At 36.4% G+C, this 15,369-nt stretch overlaps 1 protein-coding gene across 1 annotated transcript in view; it reads left to right on the forward strand.

The window, feature by feature from the left end:
- LOC109827323 (14 kDa zinc-binding protein-like) overlaps positions 1 to 15,369 on the forward strand; it is a 23,734-nt gene that overhangs the window by 8,162 nt on the left and 203 nt on the right. The window contains exons 3-8 of the mRNA XM_020394314.1: positions 6 to 49; positions 6,149 to 6,206; positions 13,899 to 13,988; positions 14,861 to 14,888; positions 15,017 to 15,106; positions 15,190 to 15,369. The exon at positions 15,190 to 15,369 is cut by the window's right edge and continues 203 nt beyond it. Coding sequence (XP_020249903.1) covers positions 6 to 49; positions 6,149 to 6,206; positions 13,899 to 13,988; positions 14,861 to 14,888; positions 15,017 to 15,106; positions 15,190 to 15,257 — 378 coding nt within the window. The 3' untranslated portion in view covers positions 15,258 to 15,369. The remainder of the gene's footprint in view (positions 1 to 5; positions 50 to 6,148; positions 6,207 to 13,898; positions 13,989 to 14,860; positions 14,889 to 15,016; positions 15,107 to 15,189) is intronic.

Genomic DNA, 15,369 nt, shown 5'->3' on the forward strand with positions numbered 1-15,369 from the left:
CTGAGAAGGAGGCCGCTCTCTCTGCTACGCCGACCGATGGCCCCACTATGTGAGATGCTCTTCTCCTGTTTCTTTGACTTTAATTTTGTTTTGGACGTTGACCCATTTGAAAATTTTCATCTGGGCATGTCAGAAAACGGTGAAAGACTCGATCTTTTGTGACGCTAGGCAAAGATTTTGTTTTGGTATTGTTGTTATTGACGTGGGTGTGCTAAATGTTGGATGAGCAAAACTTGGATTTGGTAATAGGGTATAAATGTGATTATAATTTTGTTCTTTGTTTATGTTAGGGTTTAGTAAATGGGGAAATGAGGAGTCAGTTGTAGTTTTTAACACATTTGGGGTACTCTTCCTCTTCCAACAAGATTTGTCAATCAATGATGACCCTTTGAAGGTCGAGGGAGAGAGTGATTTTTGAGAAAATCTTAGAAATTGAGTTAAATAAAAAAACTGATCAAGCATCATAATGGCTAGGAGCAGTCTGTTCATTGACGATCTAGATCGAAACACTTTGTATTAATCTTCATGTTGTGTTCTGATAGCTTTACGATTATATTATCTAAATAATCAATATGCTAAATTAGATTTGCATTTTAAAGTCAGCAAAACTTTACCATATACTATCAAAAATGTTAACGTGACTTGAATAAGTCCAAAAGTAGCTGCATTCTCACTTTCACTTTCGGCAGTTTGTTTTTTCAAATATCGCAACTCAAATTTCTTCACTCACCTTTGTATTATTTTATTATTTTCTTATGGCTATATAAGGGGGTGAGGGGAGAGGGTTTACATCATCGAGACATCAAAGCAAGAGTTTAGATACAGAAAATAGAGAGAGAAGAGAGTGAGATAGAAAGGTCTTGTCTTTTGGTGTGAAGTTTTCTGCTGTTCTCGCCCGTGGACGTAGGTCATACTGATCGAACCACGTTAAATCCTTGTGTGTTGTTTTCTTTGTCCACTCTTGTATAGACATCTTCTGTATCTGTGAAGCCCCTCCGTTGTAACAAACTGGTATCAGAGCCTAACTTAGAGTACGTGTATCTGTTTATCGTATACTCTGTGGTTGCCACTAAAAGTGGATCCTCCACATCAGAAAATAAGTTAGATTATTATTTACTCTTTAAATGTGTAGGATACTATTCACGAGTACGATACTATTCAAAAGTATGATTACTATTCATACGTACGAGTAATATTCATACGTATGGTTACTGTTCAGTTACTGTTCATAATTACAGTTAGTGTTCTAGTGGGCTTCAAGATGTCTTCTGCGAAATACAAAGTGAAAAAATTTGATGGGAGAAACAGCTTTAGTTTGTGAACAGTAAAAATGAGGGCTTTCCTACTACAACAAGGACTGTTCAAGGCCTTATCCGGAAAGGATAAGTTGCCAGAATCTATACCCGATAATAAAAAAAGAGAGCTGGAGATGAAGGCGCATAGTATCATACAACTCTGTTTGGTCGATGAGGTCCTGCGGGAGGTTGCCGATGAAGATACTACCGTCGGCTTGTGGCTCAAGTTGGAGAGCTTGTACATGACGAAATCTCTGACGAACAAGCTTTACTTAAAGCAACGCCTCTTCACCCTTCCTATGAAGGAAGATATGCGAATTAAAGACCACTTAGATAAACTTAACACTATTCTTATGGATTTAAAGAATATTGATGTTAAAATCGACGAAGAAGATCAAACACTGATCTTGTTATGTTCATTACCTCATTCTTATGAGAATTTTGTTAATAGCATGTTATATGGTAGAGATATATTTTCTTTGGAGGATGTCAAATCAACCTTATATTCAAAAGAGTTAAGACAGAAAGTGTCTGTCGTAGGAGAAGAGGATCAAGCTGAAGGCTTGTTCGCTCGTGATCGTCCTGAAAATGGTGTTGGTGGTAGTGACAAATCTAGAAACATGTCTAGATCAAAGTCCAGGCTAAGAAGAAATGTTGAATGTTATTACTGTCACAAATATAGGCATATAAAACCTAATTGTCTGCTCAAAGCAAAGAACAATTCACAGTCGAAGTCTGGGGATGTAAAACCTTTAGTTGCCACTGTAACTAAAGAGTCTTTTAGTTCACATGAAGTTCTTTCATTTAGTGTTAATACTCATTCACAAGATGAGTGGATTCTTGATTCGGGTTGTTCCTACCATATGTGTCCGCATAGGAATTGGTTTGTCATATATCAGTCTATCGATGGTGAGAATATCTTGTTGGGAAATAACATGTCTTGTAAGACTGTTGGTATCAGATCAATTAAGATTAGAACCTATGATGATATTGTTAGAACATTGAGCAATGTCCGTCACATTCCATAGTTAAAGAACTTCATTTTTTAGGCACTATTGACTCAAATGGTTTTAAGTTTTAGGCTGAAGGTGGAGTTTTGAGAGTAAATAAAGGCTCTCTTGTTGTGATGAAAAGAAAGAAGGTAAATACCCTCTATATCCTTGAAGGCAGTACAATGACCGGTGCTGCAGTAGTGTCATCCTCAGAGGATTCAGATTCATACACTACACATTTGTGACATGCGGTTAGGACATATGAGTGAGAGAGAACTGAATATATTGAGCAAACAAGGTCTGTTTTGTGGTCAGAAAACCAGCAAATTAGACTTTTATGAGCATTGTGTTTTCGGTAAACACCATAGAGTATCTTTTAGTACTGGTGCTGCAGTAGTGTCATCAAAAGGTGGAGCTCGTTTTCTGCTGACATTAATTGATGATTATTCCAGAAAAGTTTGGGTGTATCATTTGAAGCATAAGAGTGATGTGTTTGTAACCTTCAAGTAATGAAAGGTTATGATTGAGAAGCAAACAGGAAAGAAAGTGAAGCGCCTCAGAACCGATAATGGGATAAAGTTTTGTTCCACAAATTTTAACCAGTTTTGCAAAAATAAAGGTATTATGCGTCATCGTACAGTTTGGCATACACCACAGAAAAATAGAGTTACAGAAAGAATGAACAGAACACTTTTAAAGAGAGCTCGGTGCATACTCTCTAATGTCGATTTGCCAAAAGACTTTTGGACAGAGGTAGTTAATACAGCTTGTTATTTGGTAAACATATCTTTTTCTACAGCAATTGATTTCAAGACTCCAGAAGAGGTATGGTCTGGTGCTTCTGCTAATTATTCTCATTTAAGAGTATTTGGTTGCCCTGCTTATTTTCATGTTAATGATGGTAAACTTGAACCTAGAGCAAAGAAAGCTATCTTTCTAGGATATGCTATTGGGTTGAAGAGATATAGATTGTGGTGTTCTGATCCTAAGTCACCTAAGTTTATTATTAGTAGGAATGTTACTTTTGATGAGAAATCCATACTTCACCCGAGAAAGGATTTTGTTATTGATACCATAGATACTGAAAAGGAGTCTAGCAAGCAGGTGGAGCAAGAGAGCTCAACTTCAAAGAGAGTGTTTGAGGGCGCTCATGTTGAACTATGATACTGCGGAAGGTTCAACTTCAGATGCTGATACACCGCAAGAACAACAATATAATATTGCCACCGGGAGAACAAAAAGGTAGATCCAACCTCCTCAACGCTATGCAGACATGCTTGCTTACGCTTTGAGTATAGCAGAATTGATTGAGGTTCCAGAGCCTTCTACCTATAAGAAGGCTATTAGTGGCAATGAGGTTACAAATTGGACTATTACGATGACTAAAAAGATGAAGTCTCTTCACAAGAACCAGACATGGGAGCTAGTGAAGCCACTAAGGGGACAGAAAATCGTTGGCTGTAAATGAGTCTTCAAAAAAAAAAAGGAGTTCCGGATACAGATTCTGTAAGGTACAAAGACACGCTTGGTAGCTAAAGGCTACAGTCAGACCGAAGGTGTGGACTTCAATGAAGTATTCTCTCCAGTTGTAAAACATACCTCAATCCGCGTGTTGTTTGTCATGGTTGCTCATTTTTATTTGGAGCTTGAGCAACTTGATGTGAAGACGACTTTTCTACATGGTGAGCTTAATTAGCAGATCTTTATGCATCAGTCAGAGGGTTTTATTGTTGAAGGTAAAGAAGACCATGTGTGCAGGTTGAAGAAATCTATCTATGGGTTGAAACAGTCTCCTAGACAGTGGTATTTGAGATTTGATACTTTTATGTTTGAGCATGGTTACTCTAGGAGTAAATGTGATAGTTGTGTTTATCATAAAAAACTCAATGATGGTTCTTTTGTATATTTACTTTTGTATGTTGATGACATGTTGATTGCAGCTAAAGATATGTCAGAAATCAACGAGTTGAAATCTCAACTCAAACATGAGTTTGAGATAAAGAACTTAGGAGCCACAAAGAAGATTTTGGGGATGGAGATCCACAAGGACATATAAGAAAGAAGTTTATTCCTATCTTAGGAGAAATACATCAAGAAGGTGTTGGAGAGATTTGACATGCTTAATGCCAAGCCGGTGAAGACTCCGTTTGCTGTTCATTTTCGTCTTTCAACAGATTTGTCACCTCATACTGAGGAGAAGTAGTACATGTCTTGTGTTCCTTATGAGAGTACAGTTGGAAGCATTATGTATGCAATGGTTTGCACTCGTCCAGATATTTTACAAGCAGTCAGTGTTGTGAGTCGGTATATAGATAAACTTGGAATGGTCCATTGATAGGCTGTGAAATAGATACTTAGATATTTAAGAGGATCTGCTAATATTGGTTTGAATTTTGGTAGGAACACATACTCAGATTGTAGAATATTTGGCTATTCTGATTCAGATTATTCGGACGATTTGGATAAGAGACGATCATTGACAGGTTATATATTCACTATTTCAGGTAGTGCCATTAGTTGGAAGGCGACTCTACAGTCGGTAGTTGTTTTGTCTACCACAGAGGCAGAGTATATGGTAGCGACAGAAGCAGTGAAAGAAGCTATTTGGTTGAGAGGTTTGGTTGAAGATCTCGGCTTACACAAAGGTGTTACTACGGTGTTTTGTAACAGTCAGAGTGCTATAAGTTTGACGAAGCATCAGATGTATCATGAAAGAACCAAACATATAAATGTCAGGTATCATTTTATTAGAGAAATTAAAATCATCAAGATTGAGAAGATTGGTACTGCAGATAATCCAGCAGATATGATGACGAAGCCCGTACCTTTGCGCAAGTTCGAGCATTGTCTCGAATTGCTTGGAGTTCGACAAAACGGATGTTAAGCCCGTAAGGGGCTTCTAGCGAGACAACAAGAGTTTAGAGAAGATCTTCATATTCAAGTCAATATGGAGATTTGTAAACGTGACTTGAATAAGTCCAAAAGTAGTTGCCTTCTCACTTTCACTTTCGACAGTTTGTTTTTTCAAACATTGCAATTCAAATTTCTTCACTCACCTACTCCTTTGTATTATTTTATTATTTTCTTATGGCTATATAATGGGGTGAGGGGAGAGGGTTTATAGCATCGAGACATCAAAGCAAGAGTTTTGATACAGAAAAGAGAGAGAGAAGAGAGTGAGATAGAAAGATCTTGTCTCTTTCTTTGTGAGAGTCTCTGGTTAGAGAGTGGTCTCCTCTTTTGTAATCTTTTCTTTTGATGATTAGTGAAGTTCTCTGCTGTTCTCGCCCGTGGACGTAGGTCATACTAACCGAACCACGTTAAATCCTTGTGTGTTGTTCTCTTTATCCACTCTTGTATAGATATCTTTTGTATCTGTGAAGTCCCTCCGCTGCAACAAAAAACATACCCATGAATTAAATACGTGAACATTTATTTATGTTTTTTACAAAGTCACCATAAATTTTTAGATAAAGTCACTGAAGTACCATGGACTTTACGTTATTGTTAGATAACTGCCATGTACTTTCAGGTTATTATCACAAAGCTAGGATATAGCTTTCTGGTAGTGATACTTTTTTGCTCATTTAAAAAAATAGTCATTTTTTCTGTCAAAAATTAGTTTCTGGTAATTCTGTGCAAAATCTAATGGTTCATGGTATATTTGTGAAATTTACCTTTATTTAAAATGTATCTCTTGTCCAATTGGAGGATAGTTACTTTAGATTGTTGCTCTCTTACCTTCTGTTTTCTTCAGGTTAGTTTTCTTTGTCATGTAAATGGTAGTTGTTTTTAGTTTTTAATACTGTTAGGCATGTTACTGATGTTTTTCAATTGATAATGGGCTTTTCTTTTATGCAGATTTGACAAAATTATTAAGAAAGAAATCCCTTGCACTGTGGTTTATGAGGATGAAAAGGTTAATAGTTGTTTCTGCTTTTGATCACATGATATATATAAATGCTCAAGTATTTGACTCAATCAGGTTGTTGATGTTGATAAAATGCATTATTTGCTACACCATTTCTCTGAAAGGGTTAGGATAGGAAACAGTTTATATTATCAATTTGGTTTTACCCTTTCTCTCATTTCTGGTGCACCATTGTTGGTGGACATGTGGTTCGATGTTCTTAATGTTTGTGGGAGGAAAGGTGAATTGGAGTTTTGATGTTAAAACCATAATTGTTACTTACATATGATGTACATTTCATGCTCTTGATTGGTTACCATCCATCATAGCAGACTTGAAGTTAATAGGCTACATCTAAAATTTGCAGCGGCAAATAAATTATGCTATAGTTTCATGATTCATAAAGTCCTATGCAAATGCCATTGTTCTTGGTCTTCATTGCTCACAAGTTTACGTATCTACATTTTGGATGCTGATGCTTCAGTTTGCTAAGTCTTGTATACGTAGTGTTCATTTGAGGTCAGTATAGAATCTATATAGTAATGAGAACAATATCCTAGAATGATTTCTGAATAGCCTACTGGGAACATTATGATTTTGTTAGTATCAGAGTTAATACAAGAATTTCTTTAGATGGCTTGTTTGGCTAAGTATCAGATGGCTTGATCTTCTGTGTAAATATGGTTCATGAACTAAACTGAGTGCAAGTTCACTTGTTCAGGGCTGATTATGTACGCATTGCTAAAAACAACATCACAACCAAACTCAAACCCAAAACCCACCTATTAAAACTCATATTCCTCAATTACTTTTTGACTTAACGCACTTAGCTACCCTATAGTTTCCCCTAATTTGCACCTAAATACCCTCACTTGTTTTTCACAGCACTTATGTACGCTAAAGTTTTTAAATTTTGCATTCAAATACTCTCAGTCATGCAAACGCGATAATGCCCCCCTCGAAATTTCTCATGCGACACTCATATGCTAAATTTAGAACCGTTTAACCCTTAATTTTTATTGAATTTACTATTAAAACTATTGTAATTCTTTTTTAAACCTATCCCGATTCTATTTTAAAATAAGATTTTGATAGGTTTAACAGCATATGTAATGAGCATGAGAATTTTCGTGGCATAACTAATAATATACTAAAGTGCAAATTGTAAAAACTTTGGGTATATGCTATCAAAAACATTGGAGGATATATAAGTGCAAACTGCAAAGTAGGGGAAACTATATGGGTTTTAAGTGCAATTAAGCCTTATTTCTTAAGGCCAAGGTTATCAATAACAGATTGTGTCGCACAGTGGTGAGATATTGCTAATGTTATTTGGGGCTATAGCGGCAAAATGCTCAAAGTCAAATAACGGTCCAATTTAAATATGTATAAATATTCAAAAAATAAGAAAAAGTAAAGAAAAATCTCAAAATCACTAATTAACTGTCAATTTATATAATCAAATCATAAATCACAAAAAAGAAGAAGAAAAAGCAAAAAAGTACTTGCTGATCTACGTTGCTCTTGCCGTCATCGATTTGAAGGTGGTGGAGGCGACAATGAAGAGTTGAGGGGGTGATGGAACTGCTAAAGTTGAGGAATTGTTGGTGGAGTTGCAGATGTTCGATGATGTTTTGATGGAGTTGAGGTGGTTAGGGTTTTGGAGCGGGAAGTGGTGACTATGAGGGGAGGTGAGAGGAGATAGATAAGGGAGGAGGTATTGGGAGGAGTCGGCAGGAGGCGGTCGGAGGCGATGAGAGCGTGTTTAGGGTTTTGAGGTTTGGCAACAGGTCAGGTTGGTGTGAGGGGAGAGAGAAACGAGAGGAGAGAGAGAAATGAGAGGGGTTTGAGGTTATCAAGTAGGTGTAGGGCTATGTTACCTGGGTACTTCTATAATGAAGCCGTACCTATACCGGACACGTATCCGATACTTTCCTGTACTCAAACTTTATGGACACTTCTTGAATATATGCATGCATTTATTATAACATGTACTCAATTATACGATATATGTGTTAATTTAAAACATTTGTCAAAAACTTCTTGAACGTATAGCTTACACTTCACATCCGTTTCTTGAAACTAGTTAGATATCGGTCGGGTTCGTTTCAGTCCATACCCAAGTTCAAAACTATATAGTTAATGGGTCGTTTGGATGTCTAGTAAAAAAATGAGTAGTTTCTAATTTATGATAATCAATATGATAAAAGAAACTTAAAAATGTGATCAAGCCAAAAAAATATCTCATGTACATTATTAATTCAACATATACAGCTATGTCTCCGTATCCTACATTTTGGAGGAGGTATTGGGAGGAGTCGGCAGGAGGCGGTCGGAGGCGATGAGAGCGTGTTTAGGGTTTTGAGGTTTGGCAACAGGTCAGGTTGGTGTGAGGGGAGAGAGAAACGAGAGGAGAGAGAGAAATGAGAGGGGTTTGAGGTTATCAAGTAGGTGTAGGGCTATGTTACCTGGGTACTTCTATAATGAAGCCGTACCTATACCGGACACGTATCCGATACTTTCCTGTACTCAAACTTTATGGACACTTCTTGAATATATGCATGCATTTATTATAACATGTACTCAATTATACGATATATGTGTTAATTTAAAACATTTGTCAAAAACTTCTTGAACGTATAGCTTACACTTCACATCCGTTTCTTGAAACTAGTTAGATATCGGTCGGGTTCGTTTCAGTCCATACCCAAGTTCAAAACTATATAGTTAATGGGTCGTTTGGATGTCTAGTAAAAAAATGAGTAGTTTCTAATTTATGATAATCAATATGATAAAAGAAACTTAAAAATGTGATCAAGCCAAAAAAATATCTCATGTACATTATTAATTCAACATATACAGCTATGTCTCCGTATCCTACATTTTAAGTTTTACCGTGTCCCGTATTCACACCCATACCTGTTTCCATGCAACTTAGGTGTAGGGCGGGTTAGTGCAAGCTAGGTCGGGTTTATTAAAAAAATCTAACTCAATTAGCGGTCTAAAGTGGGTGAAAATAGATTTTCCCCACTATTTACCATTGTCGACTGCTATTGCGTGCTAATGGCCGCTGTTGTGAGCGAATTACGCACAAAATGCTTTTTCGCCAGCACAAATAGCCAAAATAGTTGCGAAGGAGCCCGGAACCATGATTAGAGTCGTATTTGCTGCGCTATTTGCTGCAATTTTACTCACCTTTTCCTCTCCATCTCTAAGACCGTGGTAACAATATGCTAAATATTTGACAAAGCTAAACCTAAATTTCTTTGCTCTTAACATTTCCTCCGCCTTCCTGAACCTCCTTGCCCCCATCGACTTGTCTTGCGCTTGTTATTTACCTTCAAACCATCTCGCTTTTAAGTTTCAATAAGTCTCCAATCTTCTTTGTCGTTGCTAGCAAGGAGGACTTCTCCTTGCTTAGAAGCACTTCTCTATCGCTATCATAAAATATTAATTTATATGCATATTTGAATATTAATTTAGGATCGATCTTTTAGCGTGATGGTGAGATTGAGGATGATGTTGTCAATTGAATCCTATCAGGATGGCTAAAATGGAAGAGTGCTTTAAGAGTCTTGTGTGGTCGTAGAATATCTATAAGACTAAAAAATAAATTCTATAAGACGGTTATAAGACCAACAATGTTTTATGTATTAGAATGTTGAGCAATTAGAAAATATGTGCATAAGATGAATGTAGCAGAAATATGAATGTTGAGATGATCTTGTGGGTATACACTAAGGCCATGTTTGTTTTTTAGATAGTGAGATTGCTATTTTAAAATAGTCCGAACTCTCCTTAGCCTATGTTTGTTTTTTTATCCAGTCCATACTATTTTTAAGTAAGAATTACTTAATATCCAAAATGAGGAGTAACTAAATACACCTCACTCCTACCTTTATAGTCAAGGTATTAATCATCTGTTAGGGTGTTAATATTTTTAAAAAAAAACATGCGCCCTTTTAGTTCTTTGTTTTTTCTGCGATCTATATTTTTTCTACAATTTTTTTCTGCACACAGTTCTTTGCCGTAGATTTTCTTCTATATAATTCCTTTCTTAAGACTCTTTATTTCTCGCAAAATTATAGACATTCATTTAATATGCCCAATCATATTTTATACATATCATGTATGTTTGACAGTTAGGTTCTATGCTTATTTTCTGAAATATACTGCAGATTGGTTTCACTTGAAAAATGATCAATCTGTAGTATATTTTAGGATAACTAGTGTGGAACAAGACCGTCCCTTCCCTCACCCAAGATTGCATAAGACGTTTCTAAAATTGGTTTTAAATAATATGTGATGGTCAAGAATGCTACCAGCATTGCTTTAATGGATAATATCTTTTTCATTATTTCATGCTAGATAGTAGTAAGGAAATATATTCTATAATTTAAAAAAAATGATTCAAGTGTATTTTGACCTTTTAGACAAGATCATGCTCAAAATTTTGAATCTTTCCTCATAGATGTATTGATATGATATTAGTTGATTTGGGGGCAAAAGGTCATTCTAGTTATGATATTAGTCCGAATGGTTATAATTCCTCTAAAAACAAACATTAGTACGGATTATTTCAAGTTAGTCTGAGTGTCAGTCTGTGTGAAAATAAACATTGAATGGGACAAGAATAGTCACATGATAATACAATCTCGATACTATAGTCTAGGGAGTACAATACCTAGTATTCCGGGGATAAAATCTAAATGTAGTCTGAAAGATAAGATAAGAAATGAATGCTTCTTTTGTAAATTAAAAGTTGCTCCTGTTAAGGATAAAATGAGAGAGAATCGATTACAATGATTTAGTCATATACAACAGAGATCTTTTAGTGCACCGATTAGGAAAATTGATAGTATTATAGTTAATGGAGTAAAGAGATCTACAGGTAGACCTAAAAGAATTGGTTGAAAGCAATTAAGAAGGATATAATTATGGTTAACTTAATGGATGAGATGACCCATAATAGAACTGAATAGAATAATAGGATTCATGAAGCCGACCCCAAACATTTGGGATAAAGGGTTTATTGTTATTGTTGCTATGCATAGTTGAAAGTATGTTCCAATAGGAAAAAATTTCTAGATCTGTCCTTGCTAGAGTCATTTTTTCCATTAGACATAGCTATGTTGATGATGTCTCTAGTTCCTCAGTTGTATAAGAATATGTTTTCCGAGCACCAGACAACCATTTTCTTCTTTTTCTTTTTTGTGTTGGCACTAAGGTCGCTCACTAAGAGGCCTATGTAGTTTAGGTCTAACCTTGTTTAGGTGCAGTCCTTGAGATTGAGTTTCACGTTTAATATTAAAAATGGTGGATGTTGGGTACACGGGGGCTAGAGGAATCACATGGTTGATAGTGAATATTGGTCAACATGGTCGGATATTGGGTAAATGTCAAGCACTATGGTGAAGAAATATACTTATGCATACGAGTTTATAAACATAAAAGAATTTAATGTAATGGATTTCCCAAATATCATCTATCTAATAAAATTTTAAAACCTAAATAAAGTCATGTTAATATCGGAGTTAAAAACATAAACCTACGCCTATGTTGCATGGGACCATGGGTACGAATATGGGTGTGAGTATAGGATATATTGTAGGCGTCAAAAATTACCTATAGATCCCCGCACGCGTCTCGAGATAAAGAGAAGACGATGAACGTTAGTATTTGAGTTACAAGAGCTTATTTGACAATGACATACACATGAAGTGAGTCGACGGGTCAAACGAAGCAACGAAACTTCGGAATAACGGAAACGAAAGCTGATCGGGAGCCTCACGTCGTTTACGAAAGGCGGAACACCCCCGTTTCTCAGTTATTCCATGTGATTCAATCATGAGAGCCTGTAGATCTCCTCGTCGGCTTTCCAACGCATATTGAACCACATAATTCCGAGTCCGGACGAGGAAAATACGGCGAATGCAAAAACAGAGCATAAAACGGTAGTCTCAGCTTAAGCTAAGACACCCCGAGGTGTCTCGGCTCAACTGAGACACCTCAAGGTGTCTCGGTTTGGCCCAACTGAGACACCCAAGGGTGTCTCGGCCTCACCGAGACGCCCGAGGGTGTCCGTAGCCCTAAAAAGTGGTTTTTTCGCTGATTGTGCAGTTTTAACCATCTAGATTCCCCCGGAGTCTATAAATACAGTCCCAGGACCTTTATTTTTTTCAGAGCTGGAATTCTTGAGCGTTGACGAAGCCCTGCCGGATTGAGGACTGAAGAGCCACGAATTTCAGAGAGGAGGAGGAGACTTCAGCGGATTCTTCGTCATAAAGAAGAGGAGTTCGTCAGATCTGCAGCCCGGTTCGTCCCTTAAGATTACCCCGTTGCGGTGATCTTAAGAAGAGCAATTATCTCGCTGTTGCCGAGATAAGCGCTTCGGCTTCTTGATTCCTTCGCGAATCGACGAAGCTCCGGATCTGATCTGATCGTTTGATGGTCCACGGATATCAACGGCCCCGTCACAGGTTAAGATCCCACGCAAACAGAAGACCGATAAACGATCTCTGCGCTGTTTGACGAGAGTTGTATTTTTCTTATTTTCATTGTGTAAGAAAGTCTTATAAAAAGACTAATTTTACTTTGAATATGTAATCGATAAATGTGTAATAGATTCAACAATGAAGATATCAACTTTTACCCCAAACATATATCAAGTTTGTAAAAGGTAGAACACGACTGAAATTCATGGAATATAGTCATAGTTCTGAGCTATTTATGTAAACCTTTTAAATCGTAGATAAGGCTGAAACGAACTTGATCGTTATCCAACAAGTTACAAAAATGGATGTGAAATGTAGGATATGTATCCAAGAAGTGTCTGTCAAGTGTTTTAAATTAAACATGCATTGTATATAATTGAGTATAGGTCTGAATACATATATGCATGTATTTAAGGAGTGTCCAAGAAATGTCAACTACACGTATGGCTACGGCATTTGCCGGGTACAGGTGCGGCTCTATATTAGAAGTACCCTGATAAAACAGAACGAAGCTGTTGTTGTCATCACTGTTGATCCTGTTTCTCTGCTGTAATTTGTATATTTCAAGATATCTCCATTGTTTTAGGTAATGGTCTCTATTGGATTTCCCAACTATCATCTATTTAATAAAATTGTAAAATCGAAATATAGACATGGTAATATCAGAGTTAAAAACATAAACCTAAGGTGTTGTGGTTGTCACTGTTGATCCTGTTTTTCTGCTGTAATGTCCATACTGCAAGTTATGTCCATCTTTTTAGATTATTAACGGGCTCTGCTATAGCCATAAGGATTCCGGAATTTCTAGAGACAACTGATTGTCGAGGGAAACAAGGATGCACATGATTCTTAGAAGTACTGAGTAAATGAATTAAGTCAATTAGTTTGTATTGTAGGAGAAGTCAGTCATTGGCAAACTTGTCCATACATGGATTTCTCACTTTAATTGTTCTGGATTATTTTGTACATTAAGTGCTGCATTTGTTACTCTTGTTCATCAAGGATACAATCTTTTATCGTTCTTCATGAAAATTTTGGAGTTCGTTATTTTTTATATTGTCAGCAGCCATTTGAAAATCCTTGATTTTGATGTTATGAAACTCCATAAAGTTGTCTACTTTCTTTTTTTCCCTATAAATGCTACATTCCTCAAAAATCAAAATTAGGCAAAACTTTCTTTGCTCTAATGCTATGAATTGTCTATCAGGCTCTTGCATTTAGAGATATAGCTCCCCAAGCACCTACACATATCTTGGTCATCCCAAAAGTAAGGGATGGATTAACTGGGCTCTCAAAGGTATTTTTCAAGACCTTTTCTTTTCTTGTAAATGGTATATGTGTTCGTAAAGCATTGATCATGATATAGGTAGTTCTTTGAATTTCTCTAAGGATAAACGAGGTCAAAGTGGGCTGTATCTGCAGGACCAATTTAATAAAGGGATAAAAGGGATCACAATTACAGAAGAGGAAGAATTGGTTAGCAGCAGCAGCAGTAGTAGTAGTAATTATAATAATAATAATAATAATAATAAAATACCAATCCATCAACTTTTGTTTCGAAGTAATATTCACCCCCCTGGGGATAAATGTTAAACAGAAATTCCAATCAATAACATCATGCTTAATGGCCTATGTTCAATTTCTAAAATCTAGATGGTGGGAAGTGTCAATGTACATTATTTATAAAATCATTTGCATCATTTAATGGTCAATTTTCCAAAAACACTAACATGCTTTCAGTTAGTGTTAGTGGCAGATAATCCTTGGTTAGTCAAGCACTCACTCTTAATTTTATTTTTCAGGGTCTAACCGAAGTCTCAACCTTAGGTTCAGTGCCTCTTTATTCAAAGTAGTCAGTTTAGTCTTTTTACTGCGACTCTTTGGAAAAATCATGATTCTTGGCATGGGCATGGTAGTGTTGGACTCATTTAGTTCTGAATTACTAACTAATACTATATTATAATTTCAACTAAAAGTGTAACATAAGATTCATTTTCTTATGCATAATTCTTAAAAAAATAAAGAGAAAGAATTGGTAACTGCCCAGGAAAATGTGAACAAGTGCCCGGCATGATGCACATTTCTCGAGTATCATAGGTTTTATCCATAAATGGTAGCTGCTAATGTAATATTATTAACTAGACTTTTTTGTACATTTGTTTTCCACAGGCAGAAGAGAGTCATGTTGAGATTCTAGGCATGGGCATGATAGTGTTGGACACATTTATTTCTGAAAACATGATGCATATTTCTCAAGTATCATAGTTTTTTCCCATAAATGGAAGCTGCTAATGTAATATTATTAACTAGACTTTGAGATTCTAGGCTACCTCCTATACATTGCCAAGCTTGTCGCTAAGCAGGAAGGCCTTAATGATGGCTTTAGAATTGTCATCAATGATGGACCCAATGGATGTATGTATTGTTCATTTGCACCTGTAATGTTTGTTATTAATTCTGTTTTGAGCTTATTGACTGATCTTGAGTGTATTTTTCAGGCCAATCTGTTTATCATCTTCATATTCATGTTCTTGGGGGACGACAAATGAACTGGCCTCCTGGCTAATGCCTCTAGAAGCTCCTATTTTGCATGGTATGGTGTCCATGCATCTCTATTCTCAATTATAGTAAAAAATAAGGCAGCCTTTAATGGAGGCTTCTGGTACTTTCTATTAGTG

Source organism: Asparagus officinalis, unplaced genomic scaffold, assembly GCF_001876935.1.
Source record: "Asparagus officinalis unplaced genomic scaffold, Aspof.V1 AsparagusV1_Un145, whole genome shotgun sequence".
NCBI classification, from domain to species: Eukaryota; Viridiplantae; Streptophyta; class Magnoliopsida; order Asparagales; family Asparagaceae; genus Asparagus; species Asparagus officinalis.